The 19,217-nt window shown below is 54.8% G+C and overlaps 1 protein-coding gene across 6 annotated transcripts in view; it reads right to left on the minus strand.

Moving 5' to 3' along the window:
- Positions 1–3,405: 3,405 nt before the first annotated feature.
- AK1 (adenylate kinase 1) overlaps positions 3,406–19,217 on the minus strand; it is a 35,563-nt gene continuing 19,751 nt past the window's right edge. For 3 of the 6 annotated variants that reach the window (XM_054007717.1, XM_054007720.1, XM_054007718.1), the window contains 6 exons: positions 13,697–13,739; positions 9,222–9,257; positions 8,207–8,370; positions 7,477–7,593; positions 5,385–5,576; positions 3,406–4,793 (listed from right to left, as the gene is read on the minus strand). In XM_054007717.1, the coding sequence (XP_053863692.1) occupies positions 4,725–4,793; positions 5,385–5,576; positions 7,477–7,593; positions 8,207–8,370; positions 9,222–9,257; positions 13,697–13,739 (621 nt within the window). In that variant the 3' untranslated portion in view covers positions 3,406–4,724. Of the gene's footprint in view, positions 4,794–5,384; positions 5,577–7,476; positions 7,594–8,206; positions 8,371–9,221; positions 9,258–9,503; positions 9,628–13,696; positions 13,740–14,331; positions 14,355–14,532; positions 14,652–19,217 lie in introns of those variants that run through there. The other 3 variants (XM_054007721.1, XM_054007722.1, XM_054007719.1) reach the window with 3 other exon arrangements.

Raw genomic sequence — 19,217 nt, forward strand, 5'->3', positions numbered from 1 at the left:
GGGCCACAGCCCTGGTCACTCACCAGGTTGCTGGGGTTGGGTCCCAGCACTGGACCCGTGTGTGCATACAGTGTGAATCCAAGCAGAGTTCAGGCCTGGCTCTGCAGCTCTAGGCAAACGTTTGGAGTGCGGATTCTCTTCTTGCAGCCCCTTCTGAGAGCGGAGATCCCACAGTGCAACCGCCTAGGCCCTGAGACTAGGGCCGCCTTTCCCAACTCCTCAACTGCGTCAGCACACGCCTCCCCAGAGCTCCTGCCCGGGGGCACCCTGGCAAACAGTTTACTGCTTCCGGGACACGGGCAGGTGAAGCATATAACACACTGGCTTTGCAAAAGGGATTTCTGGAACAATTACTGAACCAATTAGCCAGCAGGGGGAGACACAAATCCAAGCAAAATACAAAGCACCTGCACGCAAAGCCCTGCCTCAGTTTCCTCATTGCTTGAGCATTCTTTGGCCTTTGGCTTCCAGGTCCCCTCCGCTGGGCCACACTTCTCCAGCTCATGGCTTCTCCTCCAAGCCTTGGCCTCTCTCTCTGACAGCTTCCTTCATCCTTGGCAGGTCCCGCAATCAAATATCCCCTCTCCCTCCAAAAGCCTGATCCCTTTGTTCCTCTCTCCTGCCCTGAGTTTCCTGTGTCTCTGTGACCCACCCAGGCCCCGTGTTTCTAAAGGGCTGTACGGGCACATCTCTGTTCCCTCTCTCGGGGCAGTTCCATTTCTTCAGCCCCTAGCCCTTGGCAGAGAAGTTGAGAAAACTAGGTTTGTCTAGGAGGCAGTGACTCCTCTGCTCTGCCTGGGCAAGATCTAGCCAGGTGCTGATAGTCATTCATAGACAGACACCCAGCACCACCCTCTGCCCCTTAGCATGAGGAGTGTGAGGGGACAATATAGTCGCTGACAGCCCTAACAGACAGTTCATAAACTCAACTTCATACGTTATACACTGACAGATTCCCACCGTCATCACAATTCATTGGCCACCTGACCTCTTCTCCCCCCGTCCCTCCCCCCCCCGCTGCTGCAGGAGGTGGTGCCTTTGATGGAATGTACCCCCGACTGGACAGGCTACATCCTTCCCGACTGACATTCCAGACGCATGCTGTGTCCGACTGACGCTTCTCAACGGCAGCCAGACTGGACTTATTTGCTTGTCACGGACCCACCGGTTGTTCCTGTTTGTGACCCAGACTCCAAGCTCTTGTATAACACGTCTAACATCTGAGGATGTTTTACTGCTCATTTCCTTCCTCATCACCGTCTCAGCAACTTCTGTTCCTTCCAGACAGCCTCTTTTCTCCCAACCTTGGAGCTGCTCGGGCCCTCGCTGGCTGATTGACTACATCGTGATCTTCCCCTTTCTAGAAAAAGCCTGATCCAAGCCCTTTGAAGCCAAAGGAAAGAGCCCTGCTGACTTCAGTGGCCATTGGATCTGGCTCACAAAGACCTCCCACTGATTCTTGTCCTTAGGAGAGTGGAGAAGTTCACGACCGTTGCTTCTCTGAGCATTCTGTGCACTGGCCCAGTACGCACCTATTCAAGCCCACTGACCCTGGAGTAGCCGCCCACGAGCCATGGCTACAGCAGTGCCAATGGGGCATGAAGCAGGACGAACTTGTCCTAGGAGGGTCCCCAGGCAATGGATCTGTTTGGTGCATTGGCTTGTCACCTGGCAGTCAAAGCCGCTTTCTGTCTTTTGGCCTTTCAAGTGTCCCTGGCTGAAAACACAGAGGCCACCAGGACTTACCTTCGCTCAGCATCTCTCACCGCACACAGCCCTTCATAAAATCTCCCCCTCCTAAATACACTGATATTAACAGCACATTGCCATGAGGGGGAGGGATAGCTCAGTGGTTTGAGCCTTGGCCTACTAAACCCAGGGTTGTGAATTCAATCCTTGAGGGAGCCCATTTAGGGATCTGGGGCAAAAATCTGTCTGGGGTTTAGTCCTGCTTGAGCAGGGGGCTGGACTAGATGACCTCCTGAGGTCCCTTCCAATCCTGATATTCTATGAGAGTGATAACTCGGTTCTCCTACCCACCTTAGCTTGCCCCCGTCGGAGAAGATGCCTCGACCCATTATAGAGAGGAAGGATGGGCTTGCAGGTAGGACCCCTGCAGCATAAAGGAGTGTAGGCTGCAGTTACACCCACTTTAAGGCTCCTTCTTGCTGCCCGAGCAGCGACAAGGGGTCTCCATGTACGTGGGAGTCAGATTGTTTGGCCAGGACACCAGGGGCCAACACCCTTGTGAAAAGTGCCACATGCCACAAGGGCACAGGACTGCAGGTTTCCATGGCAACTTGAAGATGGCACCACTCATGTCATAACTATAAAGGGAAGGGTAACAGCTCTCCTGTGTACAGTATTATAAAATCCCTCCTGGCCAGAGACTCCAAATCCTTTTACCTGGAAAGGGTTAAGAAGCTCAGGTAACCTGGCTGGCATCTGACCTAAAGGACCAATAAGGGGACAAGATACTTTCAAATCTTGGGGGGGGGGGGGGGGGGAGGCTTTTGTTTGTGCTCTTTGTTTGGGAAGTCGTTCGCTCTTGGGACTGAGCGGGACCAGACATCAATCCAGGTTCTCCACATCTTTCTAAACAAGTCTCTCATATTTCAAACTTGTAACAGCCAGGCAAGGATTGTTAGTTTTTATCTTTGTTTTCTCAACTTGTAAATGTACCTTTTACTAGAGTGTTCATCTCTGTTTGCTGTACTTTGAACCTGAGGCTAGAGGGGGGTCCTCTGAGCTCTTTAAGTTTGATTACCCTGTAAAGTTATTTTCCATACTGATTTTACAGAGATGATTTTTACCTTTTTTCTTTAATTAAAAGCCTTCTTTTTAAGAACCTGATTAATTTCTCCTTGTTTTAAGATCCAAGGGGTTTGGATCTTGATCCACCAGGAGTTGGTGGGAGGAAGGAGGGGAATGGTTAATTTCTCCTTGTTTTAAGATCCAAGGGATTTGGATCTGTATTCACCAGGGAATTGGTGAAGGGTTTCTCAAGGCTTCCCAGGGAAGGGAATCCACTTGGGAATGGTGGCAGCGGACCAGATCTAAGCTGGTAGTTAAGCTTAGAAGTTTTCATGCAGGCCCCCACATTTGTACCCTAAAGTTCAAAGTGGGGAAGCAGCCTTGACAACTCACTGTCCAGGACCCCCCTAACATTATGCTGAGGGCCTTGCCTCGTGGAGAACAACTATGGTACATTCCCACATCCTGGGCTTTCCTCGGAGGTCTCCCATCCCAGTGGGGACAGGCCCTGCCCTGGCGAAAGCAGACAGAATCACAGCCTGGGGTGTGAATTAGAGTGGCAATGCACTCCTCCTCCGAACTCCCTAGACATAGTCGGTATTGAATGGAGCGCGGTGAAAGTCAAATAAAGGCACAGCTCACACCGAAAAGCACTTTTCTGCCACGCTCTTTAATAACGATATGTCAGTGTACATTCGGGCAGCAGGGACAACATGCTGCCTTTAAGACTCTGGGGGGTTGCTGCTTTTCATTCATAAATACTTTTGTTTGTAACCATTGTAAAAAAAAAAAAAAAAAAAGAGGAAGAGAAGAGCTGCCATCAATGAGTGTGTGGGAGCCAGTGTGAGAATGTGTGAGCGTGCGCGTGGCGCGGGAGCCCTAAAAAGCACAGTAAGACAGCGATCGAATGAGGCACAGTGTTCACATCACAGCCTTTTGGGGTAGCCCCTAGGCTCAGTCAGGGCCCCTGGCCTTTGGTAACCCACCCAAAGCGCTAGACAGTCTTGGGAGGGTTGGGAAAAAGCAGGCGGAGAGGGGTTTCAGCAGAGATGCGCTTCAGCCTCCAAAGTCTTCCCTGGAGACAGAGCTTCACAAAGGTACAGGGCAGCTGGACTCCAGGATCCTGGAGAGACCATTCCCTCATGTTCTAAAGCAGGACAAGATACCACCCCCAAACCCTGGGCTCTCTGCTGCTAACGCTGGGCTACTCTGCTGGCAGACGCTGGCTCTGTGTAGGCAGCATCACAGTGGGGAATGGAGGGGGAGGAAATGGATTTTATACACCCTCTAGGGGAGTCTGACCCTGTCCCAGGGCATCCCCTGCTTGGTCACTGCTCTCTCCCTGTACTCACATCGTGCAAGGAGGGTGGGGGCGGGAGGGTTGGGGCTCAGCAGTGGTGACACTCGTCAGTGTCTGGCTCTACAGTCACACAGGGGGAGATTTTGCCCAGCCCTGGCTCAAATGGGGTTTTCTCTGCATTTGATTCAAATTCCCTCTGTCCCAGGCAGATTTTAAGACTCTCAACTGCATCCTCTGCTCAAAAGAGGGAGCAAGTTGCGTGCGCTGTCAGAGAATCCTCTCCCTCCAGGCAGGAGCAGATTCCCCTCTCCTCCTGCTGATGCCATGGAGTGGGATAAACAGCCACTTCCTGCCTTTAATCAACCTCAGGGCGCAGTGGGGGGAAAAATATCTGGAAAGAAAAACTCACTTCCTGTTGCAGAAGAAAAAGATAAAGCCTGGGCTCATTAAAGTGAATTTTACTGTGGCGAGAAGGGAAGGAGTCAAACACAATGTCCTTGAAATTTCCTCCACGGGGCTGTGTCCACGAAAACAGGATAAAGCCACTTCCGCTGTCTCTGCCATGGAGCTCAAATCGGGGCGGGGGGAATACTTGGGCTCTGGGGGTGGGAAGAGGGTGATGTTCTCTCTGGGTGGGAAGGGGTTAGAGGCGGGGGGTCCCTTTCGTGCTTTACTTCAGGGCATCCAGATGAGTGCAGACCTGTACAAACACGTCATCCACGGAGCCTTCTGCGTTCAGCTGTAGGGGCGAAGCAGGAGAGCCAGTCAGGACAGGGCCTTAGAGACGCCCCTAGACTACGTCCTACATCGTGCAGCACCGGACAGACCTGGGACAGCCCAGCTCCCAGGTCTCCATGCTGGCCAGAGGATCTTCTCCTGGCAGGCGCAATGCCCTCAGAATCCATTCCACAGCACCGAGGCCTGTCTGGCTCCAGGGGCACCGGGCCCGAGGCCTGTCTGGCTCTGGGGGTGCCGGGCCCAAGGCCTGCTGGGAAAGTCCTCTCTGATGCTTCTCTTCCCTGCCCAGAGCCCCATCCCTCATTAGCCCTCTTCCCCCGCTTGTTGATCCACAGTAGCAGGGCATGCTGACAGCTGACCTTGAATATGGCGTGCTCTGGGATTTCCTCAGCTCGGAGGCATCTGAGGGTGCATTCTGCCCCTTTAACCCCTGGGAAGCCCCAAACTATCTGAGACACAAGGACGGCAAGTGGCTCAGACCTGCCCAAACCCATAATAGGCTCTGCAGAGTCTCAGCAGATGGGAAAGGGCCAGTTCCACTCCACCCATTCCCAGTTCCAGCCATGAGCCAAGCGGCTCGTGGCCAGCGTACCTTCCGGACGATCCCTCTTTTCTCGTAGAACGTGATGACCGGCTCAGTGGCCTTGTAGTAAGTGTCCAGGCGCTTCTTGATCGTCTCCTCATTGTCATCCACCCGCCCGCTGGTCTCACCCCGTTTCAACAAACGCTTGACCATGGTGTCCTTCCCGGCATCCACGTAGAGCAGCAGCGTTGGGGGGGCGATCTGTTGGGGGAGGAGAACCAGGGAAACGTCCTTATCTATCCAGCCAGGCTTTGGCTTTACCAGGTTCATAGTTTCCTCCACTAGCCCTGCAGCATGATGACCTGAAGGGTGGGGGAGACCATGCCCCGAGCTGTCACTGAATCACCTTGACTGGGGGGAAGGGAAGGGAGAGCTGGGTCTGGAGCAGTCACCCTTTAGGGTGACCAGGTGTCCGGTTTTCAACCAGAACACCCGGTCGAAAAAAGGGATCATGGCAGCTCCAGTCAGCACAGGCTCCCTGCTAACCTCCATGCCACGTGGCTCCCGGAAAGCAGCCGGCATTTCCCGCCTCCGACTCCTATGTGTAGGGGCAGCCAGGGGCTCTGCACACTGTCCCCACCCCAAGCACCGCACCCACAGCTCCCATTGGCCAGGAACCACGGCCAATAGGAGCTGCAGGGGTGGTGCCTGCGGACAGGGCAGCGCGCAGAGCCACCTGGCTGCACCTCTGCGTAGACGCCCGGAGGGGGGACATGCTGCTGCTGCAGGGAGCTGCTTGAGGTAAGTGCTGCCCAGAGCCTGCACCCCTGAGCCCCTCCATGCCCCAACCCCTTGCCCCAGCCCTGATCCCGCTCCCACCCTCCAAACCCCTTGGTCCCAACCCAGAGGACCCTCCTGCACCCCAAACCCCTCATCCCCATCCCCAGAGCCCACACCCCCAGCCGGAGCCCTCACCCCCTCCTGCACCACAGCCCCCTGAGCCAGCCCGGTGAAAATGAGCGAGTGAGTGAGAGTGGGGAGAGCAAGCGACAGAGGGAGGGGGGGATGGAGGGAGTGGGGCGGGGCCTCAGGGAAGAAGCGGGGCAAGGGTGTTCAGTTTTGTGCGAGTAAAAAAGTTGGCAACCCTATCACCCCACACTAACCCCGTGCAGACAAGGGTCAGGGCTGTTACCCCAGTGTGCACCAACATACATGCCCTCACACCAGCCATCCCGTGGCAATCAGGTTGGGGGTAACTGATTCTCCGGGCACTGGGTGACCCTCAGTAATGGGTGGCTCTGCCTTTGCTCTGGAGCACGCTACTGCATGTGTGCCAGGGGCACATTCAGCCTCCGTTTGCTTGTTACTTTGTTCATTAGCCCAGGCCATTTTCCACCCTGACTTGTAGTTCATCCCAGGACACAGCCTGGCCACAGCCTGCTAAAAAGGATCCTTCCTCTTCAATTGTTTTTTCCAGCTGTTTCTATGGAGCAACGATTGCGCCACCTTGTGCCAGTCCCATGTATTACAGCCAGGGATCCTCCAACGCAGGTACCTTCCTCTCTCACAAGTTTTCTCCCTGGCCTCTCCAGGCCTGCACTAGCAGGGTTACAGTTTCCCTGGAGCAGACAGTAAAACCTGCTCCCAGGCAGCACACGGAGCAGCCTTCCTGCCCTAACCCCATTAACAATACCATCATATACAACCTTTCACTGCAAACATTTTCAGGCTGTTTAAGGGGCTCATTGCAGCCATCTCTAGGGTGGAGCCTGACAGCTATTTAACAACATGCAGCAATGCTATCTCAGCAGTTCAGGATGGGAAGTAAAGACTAATCTGACACCCAACTGAACATGACTGGGTAACTGGGGGAGGCAGAATATAATTACTCAAGTTGGGCCAGGACACCAGGGTCAAAATCTGTTCTACAAAAAATAGCAGTGATCCAGACATTGGCTTGACATCTCAACCTAAAGATGGTGCCTCCAGCAGCAGCGCTTCTCCTGGTGCCACGTGGGGCTTTGGTTCAACTCCCCCCGAGGAGATGGTCTGCCCCAATGAATCGACCCCACCACTGCCCCATTTCTAGGGTTGCCTTATCCAACCACTGAGCAACCCTACCACGCTGAGTTTGTGACAAGACTACCACCCCCTTCCTCACCTTCTTCTCAAACGCCTCGCCTTGTTTCACCTCTCGGGGGTAGCCATCAATCAGGAACCCCTTGGAGACATCTGCCTTGGCCACCATGGCGTCTCGCAGCATATCAAGCACCGTGTCCTGGGGCGAGGGGAAATGCAGGTCAGAGTTAGGGACAGCGGTTTCAGTTCCAGCTACCTGGCAGCTTTGCAGAGTTTCCCGCAGCCGCTGGGCTCCCCTTCCCCATGGGCAGCCTCATCTCTTAGTGCAAAGCCACAGGAGCATCAGGGTTTGTCCTCGATCACACCAACAGACAGATCCTTTTATAGGATCCAGGGACCATGTGCAGCTCCTGTCTAGCAGAGGAGGCACAGCAAACAGAGGCCACTCCCTGTGGTCTCTGGGCACCAACACTCAGAGACATGGAGCTTGTCATCCCCCATTTTATACCCTAACCTGCTCCCCTCCTCAGCTGCCAGAGCACTTTCTCCTTGGAGCTGCCAGGAGCAACCAGACTCCTGGGAAGCCAGGTCCATGAGCCACCCCAAAAGAGCTGGGAAAGAGGCGCCCCGTCAGCGGCCTGTCCATGCACCTGCCTCAGCTCCCCACAATGCACTGCAGCCAGGAGAGCGGACAGCCTGAGATGGCCTCTGCATTGGGTTCTCTCACACGCCAGCATGGGTAGCTGGAAATGTGCCAGGATGTAACGCTTTGAGACCCACTTCCTCCCACTGCAGAAATGGCCCAGACTCACCAGGGGCACCAGCTCTCCCTTCTCCATGATGGCAGAGAGCTTCTTGCCTCTCTCCGAGCCAGAGTTGACCTCTGCCCTCAGGAGGTCACCAGTGGACAGGTGGGTGTAGCCATACTTCTGGACAATCTTCTCGCATTGGGTCCCTTTTCCTGAGCCGGGCCCGCCTGCAGTTCACACAAGGACAAGGCACAGACTCAAAACACAGGAGGAGGAGGAGGCGGAAAGAGCTCAGATGCTTTCTAGGCAAAAATCCCACTTAGGAACAGCCCTGTTTCATCCTCCTCTTTGTTCTTACTGACTAGCACTCAACTGGGACCTTCGCTAAGGAGTTCAGGGCTCCTGCTAGGCTCAGAGCCCTCTGCCCGAGGCAGCCCAACCAGGGAGATTATTATGACCTCATCAGTGTGAAGCAAAACAGGGAGCAGCTGAACCCCAAAGCCAGAAAGCTCCTGTCTTTGTGTCACTAGTGCTAGTCACAAAAGGTGGCGGCGGGGAGAGAAACAGCGATACGTGCAGAACTGCCTCCACTCCCCTGCGCTGTACCTGATCTGGGAGTAACTAGAGGCCTTCAGGGCACCCTCCCCAAGAACACCGAAAGCAAAGGTGGCAAGCACCCTACAGGTCCTCTAGTCCATCTCGGTGCCACAGCAGGGCGCTCCCTGTTGCACACTCCCACGTATTCTGTCCAGTCTGGTTTTGGGTGATAGACACGACTTCCCCTTGGAGGCCAGGGCAAACATTTGCAGACATGGCTGGTGATTTTTAGAGAGCAACGTAGGACACCTTAAAGGCACCTGATGACCCAAAAGCTCCGAGCACCTGCCTGCTGAAAACCAGGCCCCTTTACAGGATCTCAGGTTGGGCCCTGAAATCCCAGGTCTCTTTGAAAACTTCGGCTTAAAATTTGAAGGACGGGGTCCCACGTCACAGCCCCAACGAGCCCAGTGGACCGAGCCCGGGCTGAAAGCGCCGCTCACGACTCCTCAGCTTTTCACTGAGCCCATCGCCGACTTACCCACCACGAAGATGATTTTGCTGTCCTTCAGTTTTTCTGCGGGAGAAGGAAAAGCAGAGAAGAGGGTTAGTCTGAGGGCGAGTGAGCGATCGCAGGAAGGAAACCTCCACCGAGCTGGGACAAATCCCTCTCGACCAAATCCCCAGGGGATCTGCCTGGAGGAGGGGACTTGGCAACCAGCCCCAGTTCCCCGGGGGTAAATGGGAGCAGAACATGGTCAGCAGTGGGCCGCTGGCGGTGGCTTCATGGCAGGCGCTATGGGGCCATTGCCCCCCAGGGTACCTTTGCCAGCCCTTTCCGCTGCGGTAGCCAGGCAGGAGCACTCCGTCCCCATCTCTCCGACTCGCTGGCTCCTGCTCGCCTCTGTTCCCCCCCCTTCTTGCCAAGCAGTTTCCGCTCAGCACATTTTGATGCCTGAGCCAGCGGCCTCCCTTCGGCTGGGCCAGGCTGGAGCCTTGTGGTCAGAGCTAACACACATTGCCACAGAGACGGTTGCTAGGATACGGCAGGAGCCAAGCCTCAGCCACATCACAGAAGCCAGTGGGCAAAGATTCTGATCTCAGCTTGGCTGGTGTCAATCTGGAGTGACTCCATGGGGGGATGGTTTAAATGGGCTCAGACACCAGCTCTTGGCGGCACCTCTCACGGAACAGCCTTATACCACAGAACCCTACGGCCATGAGCCCCCACAACATGGCGCCCACACCAATGCCACCCAGTACCCATCCTGGAGCACTGAGCTGTAGCTTTTGCTGTGTATATATAAGGACAGGGGAGAGAGTGGTAGGAAATCCCAGGTTCCCCAGACACACAAGGCAGGGCACAGGGTGGCATCCATCTTCCTTCTGACCGGGGGGATGGGTTCCTGTTGGCCTCTGCCCCACTACCTCAGACGCCTCCAGAGAGAGGACCAAATTCATCCCCAGCCCCAGCACAGCCTTTGTGCCCACCTCTTGCACGAGCCCATCATCTCAGATATGCCCACGCTCCATGGTATACCCACCACCTGACATGCCCACTATTTCCGACATGCATTCCCCTTTTCCTTGCCCACCATCTCTGGTCATTAAACTCTCTGTGTGAAATCCTGCTGCCAGTTACACCAGTATAAAGCTGGAGTAACTCCACTGGTGTAAATACAGTCGGGGCTGCGGAGCACCATTTAAAGTGGTGGGGTGACAGATTTCCGCCACACCCCTGCCTAGCCCTCTCTTCCCTTCTCAGGTGACCCCCTGCACCAGCAGCCTGACTCCCCCTCCCCCCTCCCATAAGCCCTTACACCCACCCTCTGGTGGGTGGGAGCTCCAGTGTCACTCAGGTTTGGCCTGGCACAAAAGTGGTCAGGCCTATGGCCTAGATGACTCCCCCAGCCTATGCACAGAGTTACTCTAGCTTTACACCAGCATGACTGAGAGCAGAATCTGGCCCCCATGCCAAGCGCAACAGCAAATATTACCCTAAATTAGCACCAGGAGGGCCGGCTCACTTGCATTTGGCTGCAGCTATAAATCCCCACCCAGGAAAGAATCTCCTCCAAAAAGCCAGAGCGACAAGAGAGACACAACGACAAACCATTGACCCTCTCAGAAAAGTTGCAACCTCAGTGTCCCAGCTGCCCCCTTCCCCACTTCACATTGGGCCAACATCCCAGCTCCACAACTGAGAGGGTCCCTCAGGGTCACAACCATTCCGGGAGTGGGTGTTGAATTCAAAGTCACCATTAATTCCAGTGCCTGGAGCTGATAGAGAGCTCCTCTCCCCGAGTACAGTACACTGGAACATTTTCAAAGCCGGGTGAATGGGCCTGTCTCGAGTGTCACAAGGACAAGGCAGAAGTGCTAAAAATAAAGGAGGGTGTTCTCAGAGCTGGCTGTGGCTTGGAGTCTGCTCCCAGCAATAAGATGTCTTCTGGTTACAGCCTTCTAAAATTACACCTCCGAGCAGCTGGGGAACAGGGTGGCCTTTGGCAGCTAGGTGCTTTCTGATCACGCTAGCAGATCAGATCCGCCTGCGCCAAGGAGCTCATGCAGGGAGAGGCAGAGCCATGGTTCAAGCACTGTCTGAGACACTGAGGGACTGGGCGTGGTTGGCTCACCACAAAAGCAATTTTCCCTCTCTTGATATTGACACTTCCTCATGAATTATTGGGAGTGTACCATATACACCCTGACTAAATTGGCCTTCAACATTGGTTCTCCACTTGTAAGGTAACTCCCTTCTCTTCATGTGCCAATATACATTTATGTCTGTTTCTGTAATTTTCACTCCAGGCATCTGAAGAAGTGGGTTTTTTACCCACAAAAGCTTATGCCGTAATAAATCTGTTAGTCTTTAAGGTGCCACCTGACTCCTCGTTGTTTTTGTCTGAGACAGCGGGGACGTTCTCCATGAATTGGAGTAAAACTGGGAATAGAGGGAAGGATGGTTGATGGTTAAGGCACTGCACAGGGAGCCAGGGGATGGGGGTTCAATTCCTGGCTCTGTCACAGATTTGCACTATGGATAACATTTGCAAAAATGCTCAAGTGACATAGGAACTTAAGTCCCACATTTTCAAAGGCTTTGTCTACACTTCAAATCCTACAGCATAGACACTCACTACAGTGAGGGGAGGGGGTTCTCCCACTGGTGTAGCTAATCTGCCTCCCCAAGAGGCGGTAGCTAAGTCGATAGAGGGAATTCTTCCTAGCAATGTCTACATCGGGGTGAGGTCGGTATAACTGCATCTCTCGGGGGTGTGGATTTTTCACATCCCCAAGAGACGTAGCTATGCTGATGTAAGTTCCCAGCGTAGACCAGCCCAAAGTGGCTTCAAAGTAGCAGCCTCAAGTCTCACGAAAGCAAACGCTTTTGAAAATGGGTCTTGGATATATTTGAAAATTGTTATCCCTTACTCCCTTTGTGCCACAGTTCCCATCTGTCAAACAGGGATAATACTTCACCACCCATGAGGAATGCTGTAAGGATATATTCAGAGCCCATGGCAAGGTGGCCAAAGACAGAGGTGTACAGACAGGGGATTGGTCCTAGGTTGTATAGCCTGTCACTGACTCAGGTTGGTAGTAACAAAGTCATCATAGAATCATAGACGATTAGGGTTGGAAGAGACCTCAGAAGGTCATCTAGTCCAACCCCCTGCTCAAAGCAGGACCAACCCCAACTAAATCATCACAGCCAAGGCTTTGTCAAGCCGGGCCTTAAAAACCAATAAGGATGGAGATTCCACCACCTCCCTAGATAACCCATTCCGGTGCTTCACCACCATCCTAGTGAAATAGTTTTTCCTAATATCCAACCCAGACCTCCCCCACTGCAACTTGAGACCATTGCTCCTTGTTCTGTCATCTGCCACCACTGAGAACAGCCGAGCTCCATCCTCTTTGGAACCCCCCTTCAGGTAGTTGAAGGCTGCTATCAAATCCCCCCTCACTCTTCTCTTCTGCAGACTAAATAACCCCAGTTCCCTCAGCCTCTCCTCGTAAGTCATGTGCCCCAGCCCCCTAATCATTTTCGTTGCCCTCCGCTGGACTCCCTCCAATTTGTCCACATCCCTTCTGTAGTGGGGGGTCCAAAACTGGACGCAATATTCCAGATGAGGCCTCACCAGTGCTGAATAGAGGAGAATAATCACTTCCCTGATCATCTGATGGCTCTTCTTTGGCCTGGGAGGAACGAGTTGAGTGGTTCTCAGTCCAGTTCCTAGTGAACAACTGCCGACCTCACAAAAACCACCTTCACAACCAGCACTAATCAGCTCCTTTGGCAGCAGTTGTGCCAGGGACTGACTGTGGGCCATGGGACTGAACTCCCCTCTTGGCCCTAGAAACAGTCCCTGCAGGCCAGTGTTGAGGTCTCATGGCAGGACAGTGTGGGGACTGTACTGCAGCTGCCAGGGCCGTGCCCAGTGAGACACTAGGGCTGTTATTCTGTGTTTACAGGGCTGTGAGAGCAGAAAGCAACGCACTGCCTCCAGGCTAGAGCAGGTAAAGACCCAGGTGAAACCCAAAAAGGAGGGCGGGGGGAGAAAAACACCCTGACAGCTGCAATCCCTCACACTGGGCTCAAGTGCGAGGATCGCGCATGGATGCTGCCGGCCAGGACCAGTTGTCCAAGGGAGGTGCCTGGCTTGGCCTTAGTTCTCTCCAGCTCCTGATCCTTCCAGCATGCATGAGTCTTGCATTTCCGCTGTTCTGGGCTGGCAGAGAGATGAGCGGAAAAGAGGAAGAGAAGCAAGGAGCGACACAAGGTTTCTAAAAGGGGATAACGCGACAACAGAACCTGAGCCTGGTTAGGAGAGATGGCCCTGAGCCAGAACTCTGGATCCAACATCCCTCCCCTCCCCCCGCCATGCCCTGGATCTGCACTTGGGAGCTCAGGCCCATTGCTATGGGCTTAGACAACTGGATGTAGCCTCAGTAAGATGGAGACAGACGGGTGGAGAGAAGGAGATGTGCCCAGGGAAAGGGAGCTCTCACCTGTTGCCATCCTGAGGAGATCTGGGCAGAGAAGCTCTTCAGTCTGAAAGGAAACAGAACTCCTGGTTAGACAGTGCAGGAGGGCCGGGGGGGGGGGGGGGGGGGCGCGTCAGCCATGGGCTTTGGGAAGGGGCTGGTTTGGCCTTCAGAAACAGCCCCAGTCCCATTCCTCCTGAGGCTAAGTAGTCTTTAATGCTTCCCAGTGCTCATGCTTCCCCTTAGCTCACTGGGCTTCAATCTCTCCCCACCTCTCAAATACATTTCCTAGAAAATGGAAGAAGGTGATTCCCACTGTTAGCTCGCCTGCCAGCATCTTGGAGCAGAAGAACATACCAGCTCCCCCCCTGCACACACACAGCTACTCTCACACGAATGGCACAGGCCTACAAACACAGCATGGTAACCGGTCCCTTGTTCTGTTCCAGAGTGTGACTGACAAGGCTGGAGACAGAGGTACAGGTTCCTGAGGCTCCCCGGCTGGTTGGCAATCAGGCACCTACTTACTGGAAGCTGGTGCATTTGAAGACATGTCCGAAGACTTCAGAGGAGGGCGCCCCAACCTTCCCTGCAGCTCAGAAGGCTCTCAGCCTACAGCCCACTCTAGCTTAGCGGTTCTGAACCAGCAGTCCCATTACCTGATGGACACGGACACGTCAGAGCCTTCCTCTAGCTGTTTCTGCTACACGGTCTGATCCAGAGAACAGCAGTCCCCCGGCCACCCGGGAGTGTCTCAGTGCCTATGGCACGTCACTGTGACAACCAGCCCTTCCTGTCTCCTCTTACACCCAGGGAGGGAGAGAAAGAGCGAGAGAGAAAACACAGGAGACAAAACCCACCTGAGACCGGAACTGTGAGAGAGATTCTGAGCAGCGGGAAATCAGAGAGAGCCAGAGATGGGCAGGGGGACAGACCCCATCGGTTAGACCTGGTCACCAACCCGGCTGATCCAGTCCTGCCTGTCACCGAAGCAGCACTTGGTGTCGGAGCCTGGCGGCTGCCTTTGCATATTTAATAAGCGTTGCTTCGGTGACAGCAGGAGCTCAGGGGATGAAGGAGCATCCTACAAAACCTGTTCCAGCCTCGTGACCCAGGGCTTAGTGCACCGCCCCAGCAGGCAAGAGGCCTGGGTTTGAGCCAACTGGATCTCCACACTGAGGCAGCAGCACACTCCGCTCCTTGGAGGGCAGGTGGAGAGCCTTGCTTTGGCCATTGGGGGACGCTCCCACCCCCCTCGTTCCTGCTTCCTCTTCTCCAGCCCCATTTCCCCCCCCATGGGATGCAGGGCTCCCCTCAGCCAGGCGGTCAGGTCTCTTCTCCTGAGCGGTGCACTCAGGCAGAGTGCTCTGGTGAAGATTTGGCATAGCTATCAGCCAGGGCTTCGACTCTGCTCTGGGCCCAGCTGGGAGCCATGTCTCCAGGGCAGCAGGCAGATTCCACTGTGCAGCGTTTGCCTGAGGGACTAGCTGCTCTCAAGCGGAGTTTGGGGGTGGAAACCAAGAGGGTGAAGGGGGCTCTGACTCACTGGCTGGTGTGAGGGGGTGAAGTGGGGAAAACTGGGGCATCTGGAATAGCTGGAGTGGGGGGGGAGTGTGAGTTTAGCCTTCCTCTTCCTGAGACAGATTAAAGGAAGAGCACTGGACATTCCCCCCGGAGTCTCCGAAGTCTCCCGGGGCTGGAGCGCTCCAAGCCAGTGGCATGCAAGGGGCCTTGCAGGAAGAGCTTTAGATAAAGCCTAGCGGTGGCGTATGATTAATGAATGATGAGCTCCTCTCCCTGGCACAGTGTCACTGCACTCACCCCAGGGGGGTCACAACAGCACAGGAGGGGTCCTGTGTGCGAGGGCCTGTACATAGTCCTTCCCGGCTGGGGTCTCTACAGCCTCATCCCAGAGGGTTTGCGATTAGGCAAGAAGCAACTTGATAGTAATATTCCATCTCCGTGGGCCTGCAGTTCACAGGGCAAGAATCAAGGAGGGCAGAGAAGCAGCGTAACAGGAGCCCTTTAAAATTTACTACGGCGCCATCGTAGAGGGAGTTTGGGAGACACCCCCTTAGCACTGGGCGCACAGGATAGTGGGCACAGGGTTGGGCTGCATTATTCAGTACATTTCCCCCATGAGAACTTCCCCCAAATAATTCCTAGTGCGGATCCTTTAGCAAAACAGCCAGTCTCGATTTAAAAACTGCCGGTAATGGAGAATCCAACAGGACCCTTGGTAAATTGCTCCCCATCCTCCAGGGCTTCCAGCTCACAGAGAATCCCAGCAATGTAGGGCTGGAAAAGGACCTCAAGAGGTTGAAGTGCCCGTTCAGGTATTAGCCCCCTAAGCTGCCAAACCAGCAAAATCCATTCAGAACGAGTCACCATCAGCGAGATCGCCAGCAGACCCATCCAGCCCCTCTTCAAACCTCTTCGACGTGCAGGGAGAGCCTGTCTCACTTGTCTCCAGCCTAGAATGGCCAGTCCAAAGGGTTCATAAATCAGGAGTCAGGTCCCCCAAAAAGACAATTTCCTTCAAAGTCATGAGACTTTTTAAAATCATAAATGTTGGGGTTTTTTTGTCTTTGGTTTCTGAGCCATTGGGCGGCACTTGGAGTCATGTTCTCAAGCTTTTCTCTGCAGTCAGGAGGGCTGGAAACTGACTTTTTAAACAAATAAACAAAAGCTGAGAGTCTCATCTAATCACATGACTCCAAGACCTGGGGCTTTAAGAAAAACACCAAGTATCTTGTGATAAAATCGCCAGAGCTGGCATCGCTGCATTCACCTGGAAACGGAGCCAACTGGAGTATGCATGAGTGAGCCTGGCACCGCACCCCTGCGATAGGAACTTCCTCGAGGGTTGCTCTCTCTCACATGGACCTTGCACGCTTCAAAGCTCACTTTCAGAATTCACAGCTTCCCTCTCCCCCCGCCCCCATTCCCAGAGCGGAAGTCGTATGACCCAGACTCCACTATGCCCCTCCCTAGCCCAATCACGGCTCCACCCTTTCAGAGCACCTGATTCCAGCTGACTTTACTCCACTGAGGGGCCAAGCGAACCCCTGAGTGTCACACCAGGAATGATCTTGGCCTGACAGCTTACGATGCAGCCACCTTAGGTTGGAAACAGAACGCTTACATCAGACACCTGTAGTTACCTGCCTCTGCGCTGCTCAGTGACCACATCTCATCAGCTCTCAGCTTCCTTTGTTGCAGGAAGTTAACCCATCTGATTGACAGTCCACCCAAGTAAGCACATTCTTAAAGGTATAGGGCCCAAATTCCACCCTGAGTTAAACTGGTGGGGGCCAGTAGGGTTACTACATATTGATCACCGCATGGCCCTATTTCCTTGCAGCAATGTTGAATTCATGTGTGTTGAATGGAAAGTGAGTAAATGCAATACAGACATGTAAACACTAGGGGCAGCATGGGAAATAGACACATCAGGGGAAAAACTGGAGAGAAGGCAGATGCATTTGGGGTGAGGGTGGAGTTGCTCCCATTTTCACCCCCTGATTGTGGGTCTACACTGGGGGTTATTGAACTGGTATTATGCCGATGCAGCTGCACCAGAGTGGACGCCCCGCACAAGTTGAACAAGTGCCGCTTACCCTGGGTGTCGGTGTAAATCCCCTTTGACACCAGCGCAACTACATTGGTGCAAACTCCCCCTTCTCACTCCCATGCAGACAGGGCCTTACTCCAGTCTGTAGTGTGCAGGAACAGGATAGTGTCCCTCTGTATAGCTCGCAAGCCCTCTAGTGGTGGATGCTGTATGTTATCAGACGCAGCCAGCACAGCAGGATGTGTGCCGCTTGGCATGTTTGGGGACAGGACTAGCCAGCATTATTTGGGACCCATGGTGCCCCTTTGCCTCCCTTGTTGTGTATGAAGAGAAAAGACACAACCCTGGACTCCCCATGCACACAGAACAGCCCGTCCTCCCCACCCATCTCCCACACCCAGCAACCAACTTGCTGAACCTCCTGGGCACACTCCCGCAGCTGCCCACCCCCCACAGAGAGCCACTCATCTTCCCGCACCCAAAGATAGGAGCCCCCCAGCCTCGGACACAGTGGTCCACCCTAGTTGGCCCCCAGTGCACAGAACGGCAGCTCTCACCCTTCAGTAAGATGGGATCCAGGTACTCGGAGAAGGGCCCTGGGTTCCTCGTCAGCCTTGTGTTTTCATTTATTCCTGCCACTAGGGGGCACCCCAGGGCCCAATCCCCTCCTGCCCACCTGTGTTTGTCTCCTATGGGCAGCAAACCTGCCTGGCACCTCAGGGCCACCCTCATGCCCAGCCCTTTGACCCTAGGGAGAGCCTGAAAACGCCTTGCGCATTAGGGAGAACATGAAAAACAGCTTGGGTAGCCCATCCCTAAAATAGATCCATGCCCTTCCAGAGCTCACGCCTCCCCCGACAGGCCCAGCCTCAGTGGGGAAGGACAGAGGTCGGGTTACAGCCCCCAGCCCATGCCTAAAAAGGGCAGGTGCCCTTCAGCTTCAGTGCTCTGGGGTTCTAAGTATGGCCCAGGCATAAATCCTGCAGGGGTCACGTCCACACCTGTGCCACGGTGGGGTCGGCCCCAAGGAGCAGCCAGCCAGACTCACGGTCAGTCAGTCAGAGGAAGGCAAAGGTGGCAGCGAGCCGAAGGGAGGGCGGAAATAGCAGCCCCTCAGCTCCCCTGGCGGGGGAACAGCTCCACGGGGACTAGCCTCTGCCCTCCAGCTTGGATCTCAGCCCCATGGAGCCCTTGGGGGCTGCCCTGTGACCAGAGGGGCCCAAAGTGAGCGGGTCAGTGAGGCCACGGGCCTCATCCAGCCCTGGGGGGCAGTTCCTCTGGAGCTGCGGCTGCTCATGCCAAGGCTGAACGTGGGCCCACGGGGACCGGGAGGAAGTCGATGGGGGAGGCTGGGAGGACAGTTCTGTTGGGGATGGGGGAGGGAGGGGGTAAGATTCTAGGAGTCCACGGAGACTGGGGAAAAGAGCTACAGCTAGGCTTGTAGGGAAATACTGGGGGGAGAGGGGCTCCCAAACACTGGTGGCTCCAGGGCAGGTTTAATCCTAAAATTTCCCGACAAGCAACCTCTTGGCTCAGATCAAGTGTCCTGCCAGTGTAATGCCCGACACAGCCCTTTGGGTGCCTGGCAGCATCCGTACTCAGCATGCTGCAATGGCAGGATAGCCAGCCCCCTGTCTGACACCCCGAGACGCCCTCCTCCACCAGCCAGGCCTCGCTCAGCCCCGAGAAGGGAGACTCTGAGCACAGAGCTGCGGTTTGACCCCTTCATCTGACCAAGATGGGCCCGTAGCTCCCCGAGCCGCTCTCCCTCCCCTGCTCCCTCCCACGCCAGAGAGCAGCGCAAGGGGGCAGCACGTTAGAGGTGTGGTTTCCAGTGCTGCCAGCTCACCCCTCCTTGGGGCAAGGGCCACTTGCTGTGGCGTCCCAGCCACGGTCCCCACCCTCCCCTGTTCCTTAGGGCCATGGGCCTGTCCCTGCTCCCACTGAAGCCAATGGAAAAACTCCCACTGG

Source organism: Malaclemys terrapin, chromosome 17 (assembly GCF_027887155.1).
Source record: "Malaclemys terrapin pileata isolate rMalTer1 chromosome 17, rMalTer1.hap1, whole genome shotgun sequence".
NCBI classification, from domain to species: Eukaryota; Metazoa; Chordata; order Testudines; family Emydidae; genus Malaclemys; species Malaclemys terrapin.